Source organism: Cajanus cajan, chromosome 9, assembly GCF_000230855.2.
Source record: "Cajanus cajan strain Asha chromosome 9, NIPB_CcT2T_4, whole genome shotgun sequence".
Taxonomy (NCBI): Eukaryota; Viridiplantae; Streptophyta; class Magnoliopsida; order Fabales; family Fabaceae; genus Cajanus; species Cajanus cajan.
In genome coordinates, this window is record NC_138525.1 from 1,299,533 (window position 1) to 1,314,252 (window position 14,720).

The 14,720-nt window shown below is 30.4% G+C and overlaps 2 protein-coding genes across 5 annotated transcripts; both read right to left on the bottom strand.

Moving 5' to 3' along the window:
- Window positions 1–4,163: 4,163 nt before the first annotated feature.
- LOC109808933 (heme A synthase COX15-like) lies at window positions 4,164–7,805 on the bottom strand. 4 transcript variants are annotated; one of them, XM_083063894.1, is made up of 7 exons: window positions 7,407–7,805; window positions 6,975–7,321; window positions 6,195–6,417; window positions 5,857–6,105; window positions 5,638–5,748; window positions 5,264–5,389; window positions 4,164–4,436 (listed from the first exon to the last, which is right to left on the bottom strand). In XM_083063894.1, the coding sequence occupies exons 2-7, from the start codon at window positions 7,037–7,039 to the stop codon at window positions 4,239–4,241; spliced, it is 972 nt and encodes a 323-aa protein (XP_082920020.1). In that variant the 5' UTR covers window positions 7,040–7,321; window positions 7,407–7,805; the 3' UTR covers window positions 4,164–4,238. The 4 variants fall into 4 exon arrangements, with proteins under 4 accessions (XP_082920020.1, XP_082920019.1, XP_082920021.1 ...); XM_083063893.1 differs by having other exon boundaries at window positions 6,975–7,805; XM_083063895.1 differs by having other exon boundaries at window positions 6,956–7,805.
- Window positions 7,806–10,428: 2,623 nt separating this feature from the next.
- Window positions 10,429–12,173, bottom strand: LOC109808975 (BTB/POZ domain-containing protein At1g55760). Its single transcript, XM_020372181.3, has 4 exons — window positions 11,919–12,173; window positions 11,707–11,834; window positions 11,523–11,641; window positions 10,429–11,297 (listed from the first exon to the last, which is right to left on the bottom strand). Exons 1-4 carry the CDS (start codon window positions 12,071–12,073, stop codon window positions 10,689–10,691), a joined length of 1,011 nt encoding a protein of 336 aa, XP_020227770.2. The 5' UTR covers window positions 12,074–12,173; the 3' UTR covers window positions 10,429–10,688.
- Between the last annotated feature and the right edge of the window lie 2,547 nt (window positions 12,174–14,720).

Here is a 14,720-nt window from a genome sequence, read left to right on the forward strand (position 1 = left end):
GTAAGAGACAGACTCTTACTTGTTCTATGGAAAGACACACTAGTACAAAAATGACTTTTAAAATCGGAGTTTTAAAATCAGTCATAAGGTAGCCATTTTAAAAGTGACGCGGTGGTCTTTACTGCAACAAAACAACCCCAGAACGGCCCCAGAACGGTTAGTTCTGCAAGCAAAATGGCCTGTACTTCTTTCAGTATGACTCGTACTACAAACAGCACAACCTGTACTGCTTGCAGAACGGGGCGTTCTAAAATCAAAACGGGACGTTCTTCTTGCAGAACGGCCCGTTCTGGTGCGGGGAAGGAGGGTGCGGGGAAGGGAGGTATAAATTTAGGAATTTCATTTTTTTAAGGATAATTTAAATATTTTATGTATATATTTTTTAAAAAAGGAATGTGTTTATACGAGAGTGGAGATGTGTTTATCATCTGCCAAATTGCAATAACCATTTTTTTGAGCCAAAAAAGCGTGAGTGACCCAAACAATGTTAAATGCTTATTTCGCTAAGACACCAGCTTACCGAAGTACACGGTGCAGACCAAATCGTAAATAATTGTTTTTAAATAACCCATACTATACACGATATTTACTAAAATATAAATAAGAATTCAACATATAACCTTACCGTGCTCGCTATGGACCATAATTTAATGTTTTAATTCAATTAATTTTGATTTTTAAAAACGAAAAAATAAAATATTTTTACTTATACTTTTGTTTTTATCACAACTAATATATATTAAAAAACATTATTTATCTTAATTGAGCTCAAATAATTAATAATAACACATAATTAGTTTATTTGATAAAAAATATTTTGTGGATTTACATAATTAAGTTACAAATGTGTGAATTAAAATAAAATCAGTTGGCTCATATGTTAAAGGTGTTGCTAAATAAAGACTTATTGTATGTGTTTAAAGTATTTAGTTGATAATTATGTTAAATAATTGGGTGAGTGTTAAAATTAATCAAATTAACTAGAGCTAATTTTATTGTCAAGGAAAAAATCATGGGTTGTGCTACTTACTTTCAGATTTGCTATCTCTATATGATTCTCTAATCTCATTATAGAGTGACTATCAAATGGCCACTTAAAATGCTTAATCCTAGTTACCCTCTTATCAACTTCGGCCTCGTCTCAATTTTATAGAGTAAGAGAGATTAATGCTACTACTGTTTTTGTTTGTTAGCTCCATTTAAATTCGTTATTGTCTCTTAAAAAATTAGAAACAAAACAAAAGAAAAAAGATGGCTGTGTGTAGATTTAAACAAGCCATCACTCATAAGATAAATTTACAAAGTTATATATTTTTATTCAATACTTTCTCTTGAACTATCTTATCTCTTGCTCTCTCTTTGTATACAAACTTTATATAAATTAAAATGCAATTTCTCATTTACAGTTTAGTTTATTTTTTTTCCAAACATAGTATTGATTATAAATATTCACAATTTTTATTGGGGATCATGAGTGCACACACAAGGTGAGTAGAGGTGTAAGCGCTTACAGATAACCCATGAATCCGAAGTGATATAAACCAATCTAATGAATCTGGATTGGATTCTTTTAGTATTTAGGCCAAACCCAACTCAATCCAATCAAAATGTTACTGTATGAGTCAAGTAATAAATTTTGTATTTTTGACTCATGACCTAATTTGACCTAGTCATATATAATAAAAAAATATAACAATAATAATAATAATAATAAATTAGTGTTTTAATGATCATTTACTTAGAATAATAATCATTATCACTCCTGTTTAGTAACAAATTTCATGTTTTTGGATGAATAACATTATAATAATACAACATATTTATTTTAAATTTTATTTTATATGCATGTTAGTTGAACTAATAACAATATAACAAATCAACAAATTAATTTTGAAATTTAGTTTATATTATTATTTGTTTTGTCTATTATAACATTGCATTTGTAATAAGATTTCAAATATTTTATATTTATTATGAAATAATTTAATTTTATAAAAATAAATAAATTTAATTATGTTTATCAGATTTACTTAATCTAATTCAATTCGTTCATGATTGGGTTGAGTTGAGTTGAATTTTAAAATTTAAAATACACAAACATAACCCAATTCATTAAATTTTGATCCCATCAGATTGATCTAAATTTGGTTCAATCTAACTTTCTTACACCTCTAAAAATAGATATTAATCTCCTAACATTTATTTTATATTCAAAGTTAAGACTTGAATTTTAAACATTTTGATTAAGCGGTATCACTTATGTCAATCAATTTTCATCTTAGATGTAGGTTCATGTCTCTGATTTTTCGTACTCGAATTCTCTGCGTTCAGAAAATACATGCATTCACGTGGACGTGGTCAGTCAGAATTATTAGATGTAAATTGGATGGTTCATGGCTTATATATATCTCGATATTGTAGTTGTAAATCTGTCATAAAATACACAATTAAAATACAAACTTTCCAATCTTCATCTAACATCCAGATTTATAGATGTTTGAATGCATGGAATTCACTCCCAATGTCAACGGTACATGTTAGTGTGTTTGGTTATGAAGAAAAAAAAAACAATATATTTTATTATTTTCGGTGAAGGGGAAAGTGGAAGAAAAATAATAAAAAAATGTCTTCTAAAATTAGAAAAGTCAAATATTTTGTTCCTTCTTTTTCTTGAATTCAAATTTTAATTTTAACTTTATCTCTTGTTTTCTTTCTATCCAAGCAAAGGACATTAATTGATACTGGTAGTAGTCCTTGCACCTCATATTAATGGCTTCGAAACCAGCCCCCAACTATTAACTATTCACCAAAAGAAAGGTTGGTGTACCTAATTCATTCCACAGCCCAACTAACCTTCACTCTTCTCTTCTACTTTGTACCCATTCCTACGAGTAACATGCTCCTTTCTTACTTTAATATTATGTAAAAAAAAACAAAACCACTTCAATGTTGAAAATTCTAAGTCATTAATTTTTATTTTAAAATTAGTAATTAGGCTTCACTATGACATATCACTTTCTATTTTATATAAATTAAACAACTTTCTTTAATAGTATCATTTTAAAAAATCACTAAATAAGTCTCAAAATTATTCTACATATCGAAGCTTTTTTTATTTATTTATCTAAATAGGTCACACAAGAATCCATTTTTCTTATAAGTAACTGTTCTTTATGTAGGATATGACTGCTTAATTAAATTAATGTTGGCTTATGTCTCTTTAATGTTGATACCTATTATGCAATATTTGGTGTTTATGTGAAGAAGTTAGTTAAGAATTTTCCCCTAAAAGTAACCACACAGTGGGACCATGCTTTCTCCTACTCCTAAATGTTTTAGGAAAAAAAATTATTTGTATTCGTCATTATATATTAACTCTTTCAAAAAATACTCAATAATTATCTTAATTTATATTTTATACCCTACGCCGTCAAAAGATAATATTTTGCCTTTTATTTCACAAATAATCCATGAATGCAAAATAATGCCTCTAAAGAAAAAAAATTATCAAACTAGTCAAATAACAATTAATTATCAACAGATACAAATGTCAATTCATAATTATACATTAATATAATATAATTATCAAATGACAATTATTTTAATTCGCTTAAATTTTAATTACATCACTTAAATGTGACATGCTAATGAAATACGAATTCTGCGATATTAATGTAGTGAGGGAGTATTATTAGTCATAATTTTATATTATAATTTTCTTTGATAGATAAGCCTATGTTATATTCACTATCATTATTTAATAGTGTTGCATACGAGATTGATATTTCGAAACAAAATAATTTTTTTTTTTTTTTGCAGTATAGTTTATAAATAAATCATCTCCTGACTGGTCTCCAGATTGTGATGTGAGCAAATAAGTGGATGGTACAATACTTTATTTAATTTTAAAAAAACCAGCCCAATATCAATGATACATTTATACAATAGCCTGTCTCTCCTGACCTGCTGAAATCACCAAACTTAGCTCTAGTTTCTGGGGCATTTAAGGTGTAAATTTTACATGATGATTTCCTATAATAATTTTTAGCATACGTAACAAAAAATAATAGATGACATAATTAAGAGATCCATAGCATTATGATGAATTTTGCGGCTTCAAATCAGTAAAAATTGGATAAGGAACTCAATGTCAAACTTAAGCATGGAAAAATTGAAAGTCACGAAATTTATTAACTCAATAAGCCTAATTCTTGTTGCAATATAAAACCGGGAAACAATTAGTGTGCTTTGACAACTTGAGGCAGAGATTTGAGAAGGGGCAAAGACGGCCTTCGAACCGTGTGGTTAAGCAGTAACATGTACATCAGAAGTGACAAGGCTCCATGCTGAGGTACAAAGCGCATTAAACCAGTTTCAGAATCAGGTAGAGAATCAAGTTGATATGACTGAAGCGAGACAAAAATTCCAACGGGAACCTGTAACCATGCAAAATTAATTACATAATCTACCTAATAACAACAGCCATAAAGAAATCATAATTAGGGGCTTGTGCAAAATATCCAGATTACCAAATCCGATCCATCTCCACACTAATCCGTTCTACTACAATATACTAGACTGCTTGCTACTAATAACAAGCACCCTGAAGACTTCTTATTTCTTTTATTTATTTAGAGTAATACACCAATTAAGTTCCTGAAACCGGAAAACACTGCCACAGTAGTCCCTGAATCAAGAAAAGTAGCAAAAAAGTCTTTGAAATGAATGTTTGTTTTGTGATGCTGTTAACAACGTTGAAGTGGCATGTTAAGTACTTGCTGGCCCACCAGGTGGTGTCCATGTCTTCTGCTTCTTCTCTTGTTCAGTGCATATTATCTCTTCTTCAATGCATATTAAGTTATTAACTCTTCCCTTTCTCTTCCTTCAAGTAGGGTCGGTCTTGGGGATTAAGTTTTTCTTTTTTAACTCTTTAATTTGGTGCCCGTTGATGTAGACCTCATGTGATAGGCCATTATACTAAGCGGACATTCATTTTTGGCCTAACGTGACCGTCAAAATGCAGTTTCAAGACCTTTTTGCTATTTTCCTTGATTTAGAGACCAAAGTGATAACACCTTAGTGTTTCAAGGACTAAATTAGTGGCTTACACATCTATTTATCATCATCATTGTCGTCCCGCAGACAAAGGAAGCAATATATCAGCACACAGATAGCTAGCTAGCAACAACAGCAAAGCAGGACCCCAACAACACAAAATGATAAACATTTTACACTATATGCCACTGGAAATTGAAATTATGACCTGAATAGCTGCCAAGCCAAAAGCAATTCCAATCACATCTCGTGGTGCCAGCTTCAGCTTTCTTGATGACAACCATAAAATGCCCACTGAAATCAGAGTTGCAGTTTCAAGTAAACAGTGACCAAGCTGTTAAGAGCAAAACACCAATTAGAACTTCATCATATTATATAACATTAAACAACAATTATGAAGATAAATTATTACTGCTACCACTCAAAACATAGATGCCTCACAAAGTATTTCCAAACACTTCATTCATTTCAAATTTCTCATCTCTTGAGAAGGGAATAAAAATCCAATAAAAAAAAAATCAAGAATACAAAAGTATTAATTACCATTTTAACATTTTAGAGATATCAGCATGGACTAATTACCTGCAAAGTTGATGTGTACTTGAAGAAATTATGAATCAGAGGCTTCATTTCAAAAATATCTTGTGGTATCCATGTATCACCCATCTTTGGGAAAGTATTAAATGCATGCGCCTGGCAATTGACATGCATGTAGAGTGATTATGTTTTATCCTCAACAAAGGCTCAATCATGGTTTTCTTAAATATGAAAGAAAAGAAACTACTGAATAAGAGAACATACAACATCATTTCCAGTTACAAATGCACCATAGACAGCAGTAAGACCAACAAGTACGCTAATAGGCAATGCAAGTCTCCTCACTTTAGCTGCATGAACCCATGTAGGCGATTCAGCTGGTGGTTGTGATTCAGGCAAATAAACAGAAATTACATTCCAAACGAGGCCACAAAAAATAGCAATCGCTGATGTGAGATGAGCTGCAACACGATAAGGGCTTACCCTTGGCTGGGAATATTCAGATGGTGGTTCCTAAAGGAGGAAAATCTTATTAGAATCTGGCAGTGCATGTCAATTTAACTACAAATAAACAGAGGAATTTATATTATTTATGTTCCAACCTCTAAACCACTTTTGACCCACCAACCAATGAGACCCTGCCCAGCACCCAGGGCAAAGAGAAAAGAGAGTCTCAATCCCAATCTCAAGGTAATATACCCCTTATGAAGAAAATATGAAAAGGGCAAAGCAAACATAACTCCTAGTGCCCTTCCCCACATACGATATTCATATTCCTTCCGATATATGAATTTGAATTCTTCAATCTTCATGTCTCTATTAACACTGCAACAAAGGTGAAACTAACTGTCATCATAACATTCACAACAACAACTAAGTTCTTTCAGACCGGTGACAACCCATTTCCACATAATTAAGTCCTTCCCTTGTTTATTCTTGTAATAAATACACGATCAATACTAAATGATGCATATTGTAATTAGAACTTGAAAGGTAAACAAGCTCAAATTTCCAGAGAATAAATCAAAAAATTGATGGATCCAGTCTATTACTATTGATCATTATTGTCGTATTAACTATCTTCTTCATACTTTGAGACACACAATCATGTCTTTCTAGAAGTGATTAAGCTTAAAAGCGTATTTAATCAAGTTGATTTTATGATAAGTTTGAGGTTATTTGAGTCATTATTCCTTAATATTCAATCATCTAATTTTTATGATTGGATTTTAACCTTCAATTAGTCAGCCAACTTCAAGAGGCTTATTTACATTGTTAATTTCTTTTTTACCAGAAAATAAGCCCCTTGATGCATTTCATAAGTTAATGGAAAAGAAAAAAATGTAAAACAGCATATGCTCACTGAGGTGTTTGCAGTTTACCATTCCTCATCTGACAAAGGAGGAAGAGTACCAGTGAATTTCCAACCAGTCATTGAAAGACGCATGTATTCAGGTGACTGCTTATATTTGTCGAACTCTTGCAACCATTACTCATCTGAGGAAGGAGGAAGAGTACCAGTGAATTTCCAATCAGTCATTGAAAGACCAGATCGGGTGAGTCTAGTGAAACTCCCAACCGCCAGCATGCATATCACCCCTATGGAACAGCCAAAGAGCCATATACCAACCACTTCCTCGGCTCGAGAACCCCCATTCACAAGCAACTTCGACTCCTCCCCAGGAAACACCATCTTAAAAATGTTCCTCATGATTTGCACATGCTCACCCTAAAAGCATCATCACAACACAGATGACCCCATAGAGAAAAATTGAAATTTGAAGAAAACGCAGATAAGAAATGAAGGAGAAAACCTTGGGAAGAAGACGGGATGGGAAAGCATGAAAGTAATGGGTGGCGAGGGGAGGGGTGGGAAAAGTGAAAGATCTTTGGGTGGAAGGAGAGAAGGGTGTTCTTCCTCTTAGCTTGTGAACTCCGCATGCTTCATTGCTGCGTCTCAGAACCGACCACACTGTTCCCCTAGCGAACATCTCTCTCTATCTCCTGCAACTTTTAGGGTTTTGTCAAATCCTAATATGAAACTCCAAAGTTCAAAGCATCTCAAATACGGGTGTAAGCGGGTTTTAGAGAAAATAGTGAGAAGGAGAGAGAAAGAGAAATGGAAAAAATGGGATTTGGTGGTGAGTTTGTTAAAGGAGAATCGTAACGGCCACATCCTTGTTTTGCATGGTACGTCCTTACACAACACACGTCTCCTCAGTCGTCCTTTTTTTATAATCAACATCAAACCCCAAAATAATATGAATTATATTTTCATAATTTTATAAGCTACTCTTTACTTTTCTAATTTTCTTTATTGTGGTAGAAAATTTTTCTATAATAAAATAATATAAACTAGCAAGGAAAACGGCACAACATGCCTGCACTGTATTTTTTTAAGCCACATGCCTACACTATATTAAAATAATAATTATTTTTATGATGAATTATTATAATTTCAAAATAAAATAAATGAGAAATTATGTAGGGAAAAATAGTTTTAAAAATCTGTAGAAAAAATAAGAGAGAAAATAATCTATATAAAATTAGAAAGTAAAAGTAGTTATTTACTTCTAGAAATAATTTATTTTATGCAATAGATTAAAATTGAATTCCTGAACATATTAATTAAGATAAACAAGTCATTATTGTTTATGTTAACTAATATTGATATAATTTTGATTCTTCAATTTCTAATTATATAAATTAAATATTTCAAATCTCCTAATTGTATAATCTTAGATTCATCTATTATGACATAATAATATGTTAATAACGTGACTTATTGTCCGATACTTATATTATTAAAGTGATACTTATTACATTTTTTCATTTTTAAGTATTAAAATAATAAATAATTATGATAGAATTAAACTATATCCACACATAGGTTGTCACACCATCATCTAAATCTATTTAAATATTATAAAAAAAGGTAAGAAAGTATAAGTGTAATTAAACCTTTTTCAATTAAAAAATGTATAATAATCGTCTGAACATTTTAAAAGCATAACATATTCATAGAGTTCAGAGGAAAAGCATTGTTGCAGCACTGTAGGGTCATGCCTTCTACTCCTAAGTGTTTTAGGAAAAAAAATTGTTATTGTTGCATTTGTCCTTATGTGTAAGCTCTTTCAACCAATACTCAATAATTATCTTAATTTATATTTTATATCTTTCGTCATTTCAAGATAATATTTTGCCTTTTATTTCACAAGTACTTGCCTTTTATTTCACAAGTAACCCATGAGTACAAAATATAAGGATTAAAGATTTAATACCTCTTAAGAAAAAAGAAATTATGAAACGAGTCAAATGACAATTAATTATCAATAGATATAAATGTCAATTCATAATTATACATTTATATAATATCATTATCAAATGACAATTGTTTTCATGTAATTTTAATTCGCTTAAATTTTAATTACATCACTTAAATGTGACATGTTAATGAAATACGAATTTTGCTTTATTATTATAGTGAGGGAGTATTATCAGTAACAAAAATAATAGATGAGATAATTAACAGACCAGTTGCATTATGATGAATTTTGAGGCTTCAAATGTAGAAACCAAATACAGAAGATTCCAACAGTGAAAATTGGATAAGGAGCTAAACGCCAAACTTAGCATGGAAAAAATAATAATTCAAAATAGAAAGTAACTGTTCTTTATGTAGGATATGACTGCTTAATTAAATTAATGTTGGCTTATGCCTATTATGCAATATATGGTGTTTATATGAAGAAGTTAGTTAAGAATTTTCCCTGTAATATTGTATTGAATATCGCATAATGTATAGAAAAGAGTGAGAGTAGATAATAATAGGTGGTTTTCATCATGATTTATGTTTTTTTTTAAATAGAAAATAAGAATGTTTTCTTGAACCAAGTAATTCCTTTTTTTACTTTTTATTTTATTTTTCTTGTCTAAAATAGATGTCTTTGTGGTATAACGAGTATTTTATTTTGTGAGATAAACAAGATAATTTTTTTAATATAATTAAATTTTATAAGAGTTAATCACCTATATATTGTCATAAAGTTTTTTTTATACCGATAGTCAATCAAAATCGTTAATAGTACTTTTTTATCTATTCATTTAATTAAATTAAAATAAAAAAATATTATTAACGACTCTGATTAATTATCAATATAAAATTTTTTTTACTGATGATTAACTCATTTTATAATACTAAATTACCGATAAGGTACGATGTCTTCTCAATTATATTCCAATTTCCCTTTCGACGCATTGGTGTGATTGTCATGTTATTGTGCACGGTGCACCCGTGTTCCATGCTTTCCATTTATTTTTTTTATTTTGTATGTTATTTCGTTTAAAATTATAAAAGGATATTCTTTGCCTGCGACGTTTTCTAAACGGAGTACACATTTGTATCAATTGGTACATGCAAATTTGATTCTTTTTTTGTCCTTTGGCATAAATATTTTAAGGATATTAATTATTATTTATTCTTATTTGTATTTAATGTAATAATCTGGCCTCTAACATATATGACTCAAAAACTAATAATCTCTCTTTTGCCTTTGTTAAGGTTCGCAGTTTCTTCCCCTTTCAGGATAAATAAATATATCTCGGATTCGGTGGATCATTGTTTTGATAAACATTTCAATGAAGATTTCTCCTGTAATAGTAAAGATTTTCTGCTTCTAACTATAAATCATGGAAAAATTTAATAATTCTTTACAAAAAAAAAGTGCTTAATTAAAAGAAACAAACAACAATAATTAATTCAGTTAACATGTGGTCTTAATAATTAGTTACATCTGACTCTGTTGCATTGGTATGAAGGGTGTCAAACTCTTTAAATAATGTGAGAACGAATGGTTCAATAGTGTGTTAAAATAAAAATATTATACAGGGATGAATGTTAAACTGAAAGAATAGCAGTAGCATGGGACCAAGAGCACTACATAACTATGTACAATGAAATCAAGAAGACAAAAACACCTAAATAGAATTACATTCATCGAAGTAAATCCTGCACAACTAATATTCAAATAACCTATTATGTCTAGTTTACAAGCTTAATTGTATTTGTGTTGCTGTCCTCTGAAGTTTGAAGATCTTCAGAATCCTGTCCAGACATTAAGAACTTCATGAAAGACTTCAGAAATCAGATCCCTGTCTGCACTTTGCAAGAAGCAAAAGAAATCATCCCTAATGTCAAATAGTTTACCAAATTTCACGAGATATTCCATACAACTACTCTTGAGCTTCGGCAATTGATACAGATAAGCACTTTGGAGCCTCTCAAGCACATTATTTGAATCAATATCTTCTAGCAGACTCTCATGACATGCCTCTCTCAAGTCATATATGTCATACTTGTCAGCAGCATGCAGTAGAGCAAGCCTATGCATGAGAAACTCTTCATCTTTGATGGTTCCATAGAGGTAACTTAGAAGTGCTTGGCATGCTTCCATTGACATGTCTGAGATGTTTATGGTGGAAAGATGATTCTCCTTAAGCTTATGTGAGAACATGCTGCGGAATACTGGTGAACGAGATGCAAGTACAGCTCGGTGAGCTCTTATGCTTTCGTCAGACTCGTTGGTATTGATTGTTATGTCTGTGAGAATGTCTTGGGTTAGCATAAGACCAAGAGAATTAAGAGCTTCTGCATTTGAGTTTTGCTGCAAAAATCTGCTAGGCCAGATAGAACAAGGTTCTCCACCCTGTATTGAAATGAAAGAAAGTAGCAGTAACATGAAGTTGGATATATTGTTACCACAATTCTAGTTGATGATAAGTAATTAATCATCAAGATTGAACAGAGTAGAGAGTAGAGGGGTGAATTGAGTGATGATTATAACAGCAGTGCATTAAAAACAATTATGAATCATGTTGATTGAATATATAGCAAGGAGCAAGTAATTAAGAGTAAGGATAGATGTATGTACGTTTGGAGTTGCAGTCTTCAAATCCAAGAACTCAACGTGAATAATGAATTTGGCAGGTAGGGGAGCCTCAAGTATCCAAACAAAGCCTTCGGTGTTGGCAAGTAGTTTGTCTTTTATTTCTGCATCATAGTGATTAATTTAGAAAGGGCATGCAAAAAATAAAGAAAAGAGAGAGAGAGGTTACCTGAACGGGCGAAAGGTTTGCGATCTGGAAGAGAGGTAAGCAAACGAAGGATGAAAGATGCGATGGGGGGATTGTGTCTGTATAGTTCGGGGTATAAGGAAACCCGGTTCTTCTCCACCGACAAATGCCTTGGATCATACATAAGAACAAGAATCAGTTACCTCGTATTGATTCATAAGCATAAGCATAAGCATGTAGAGTAATAGATATACCAATTCCACGTGGCTATCTTGAAGGGATCGGATTTGCGGTAGGTGGAAGAGGGTAAGTTGTGGATTGTCCATTGAGCAAGACGACATGTAGTTTCAACTTTGTATGTAGAATCGTTCATGTTCATGTTCATGTTCATGTTCATGTTCATGTTCATGTTCACTCTCTGCAATCTGCACCACTACCACACGCAGCTTTCAACTCAAATATCTATGTTTTTTGCTATTTAATCCTGCAAACTATGCTATGCACAAAAGTTAGAGTTTATCTTAAGTTTTGTCTCGGCATTTAATTTTGTCCGATAATGTAATAAACTTTAATGATGATTGGGTCCCACGTTCCTAACTGATGCCCAAACATAATGGAAAGTGCAAATCCATCAAGAGACGACCGACTCATTAGATGCCTTCAAAATTATCTTCTCTTATAGATAAATATACTTTTCCTTAGGCTTAATTTTTTTTATTACTTTATTATTATAATTATGTGATTTTAATTTTTAATTTTTAATTAAATAATTTTAATCTCTTAAATATCATAATTATATAATTTTAGAATTTATAAAATATTATAATTATATAATTTTTAATTTATCTAATTTTAATAGATAAAAATTATATAATTATAATATTTGAATGAATAAAATTATATAATTATTATATTTAAGAGATTAAAATTATAGAATTAAAAATTAAAGGATGAAAATTACTTAAATAAAATTTAAGAGGCTAAAATTAACAGAGAAAAAGAGAGAGAAACGTAATTAACTCTTGTTGTTAATTTAGTAATTTAGTGACTTTGTTATCTGATTGGAGCGAAATGCACGTAAGTTAATTATATGGATTGATTGGTTGAGACAAATTAAGTCTAAAAAAGGAATTGTTTATATATGATTGGGGACGCCATACTCAGATGTGAGAGATACACGGGAATGATCCAAACCATCATGTTATTACTTTCAAACCTCTTCATTTTCAAAAAACAAAAAAAGAATGCAGCATATGCATGCAGTGATTTGACCCTCCTACCACTGCCTGCGAAAAAGGAAAATCTATATTTTTATGATTTGAAGCCAAGTATCCACTCCTTTCAAAATTTGACTAATTTGGTTTTCGGATTGTGCAAGCAATCATCTATAACATACTTTGTTTTCTCTCCCTTGCTCATCTATGTCTAGCAAATTAACACCTACTCACTCAAATCACCTTTCTATTTATTCCTTTTTTTAATTGAAAATGACACCCCCAGCAAATCCAGAAACTAACATCTCAATGAAAAATATAATTATCAGTTCTTATAATAACAAAAACAACATAAAGAAAAAGTGATAACTTGAAGAACAAAACGAAAGAAAGTTAAGTTTGTTCCTTCCCTCTTTGTGAAGAACTGTATTGGTGCTTTATCCACAGTTAATTTTTTTTTTTTTTTTTAAATTGAGCATTTCATAACTTGAAAATTATAACTAGATCGATAAACCCATATAATAAATAAATAAATGAACCCTAACCGTTCCAACTTCCAAATCGATTAAGAAAAGGAAATTAATTCCTTTTAGTAGTATTATATTTGGATACGGAAAGTGGGGCAAGACAAGACAAGTATGTTTGATTGACCAGAAAGGAAGGAATTTTCAGTTTCATTTCGTTTTTTCTTTCTCCATGAAAACTCTAGACCTACTAGTCTACACCTTTTTTTTTACTTCACAAAATTAATTCTTTTTTATTGTTATCATACAAATATATCAGAAAAAAGAAAACATGAAAAAGAAACAAACCCTAAACTACATTATTGATTTACTGCTTACTAAAATCCATGCTCTTAAAATCCTAGCTAGTCTGATAGTTTATTATTTATCCTTAAAGAGGAATTTTGTATTGGCTTCAACAAGTAAAAATGTTAGTGAAATAATCTATTTATTAAAAAATCTCGTATTCAATTTTTGCCATATTAATCTAGTAAGCAGAGGTTACTTGTAACAAGATTAGAAGAAAGAGTAAATAAAGATGCATTTTAATACAATAAATTTGTTTTTAATTTCTTTTATGAAAAGTGTTTGCATTTTCGTTTACGCAATGTTCGTTGTTATTTTTTTTTTTAATGTGTGGATATTTCATTAACAATAAGTCAATAACATGTTATATATATATATACTTATATATATATATATATATATATATATTATTTTTTTTATTGTAAATATAGAACTTTTAGCTTTATTTCTATAAATATATCATTTTCTTTTTTGTTTTTAGTCACTTCTTTTACGCCTTTACAAAATATAATGTTTTTGTTTTAGTTTCTATTGTCGTGGCAAGACCTAAAACAAGTCACTTCATTCGTCTAATTTTTTTATACATATAATTATATTTAAAGAAGAAAAAGAAAGACTAGTTGCTAGACAAGTCCAATTCCCTCTTACACTAAAGAAAGTAGAATTTAAATGGTTAGATTCAATGGTTATATAGGTTCAATAGAATTTCGTCAACTATTGAGAAAAGTTGTAACTCTAGTTCAAACTTGTACCATAGAATCTTTATGGAATTTTATTGCTAAATTTACTCAAGATTTCTTTACTCTATGGGACTTGTCTTCGAGGTGGTCATTGAAGGACTCTAACAAAAAAATTTCTATACTAGATTCCTTACAAACTAAAGTCCTAACAATCTCCATAAACTAAGGTACTTCAACCGATTTACTCTTCATAAATCCATTTTTGAAAACTCAAATTCTTTGATAAACTTGATTATTAAATCATGTGATATCACTTTAAAAATCATGTTGTCAAATTTTAAATAAATTAAGGA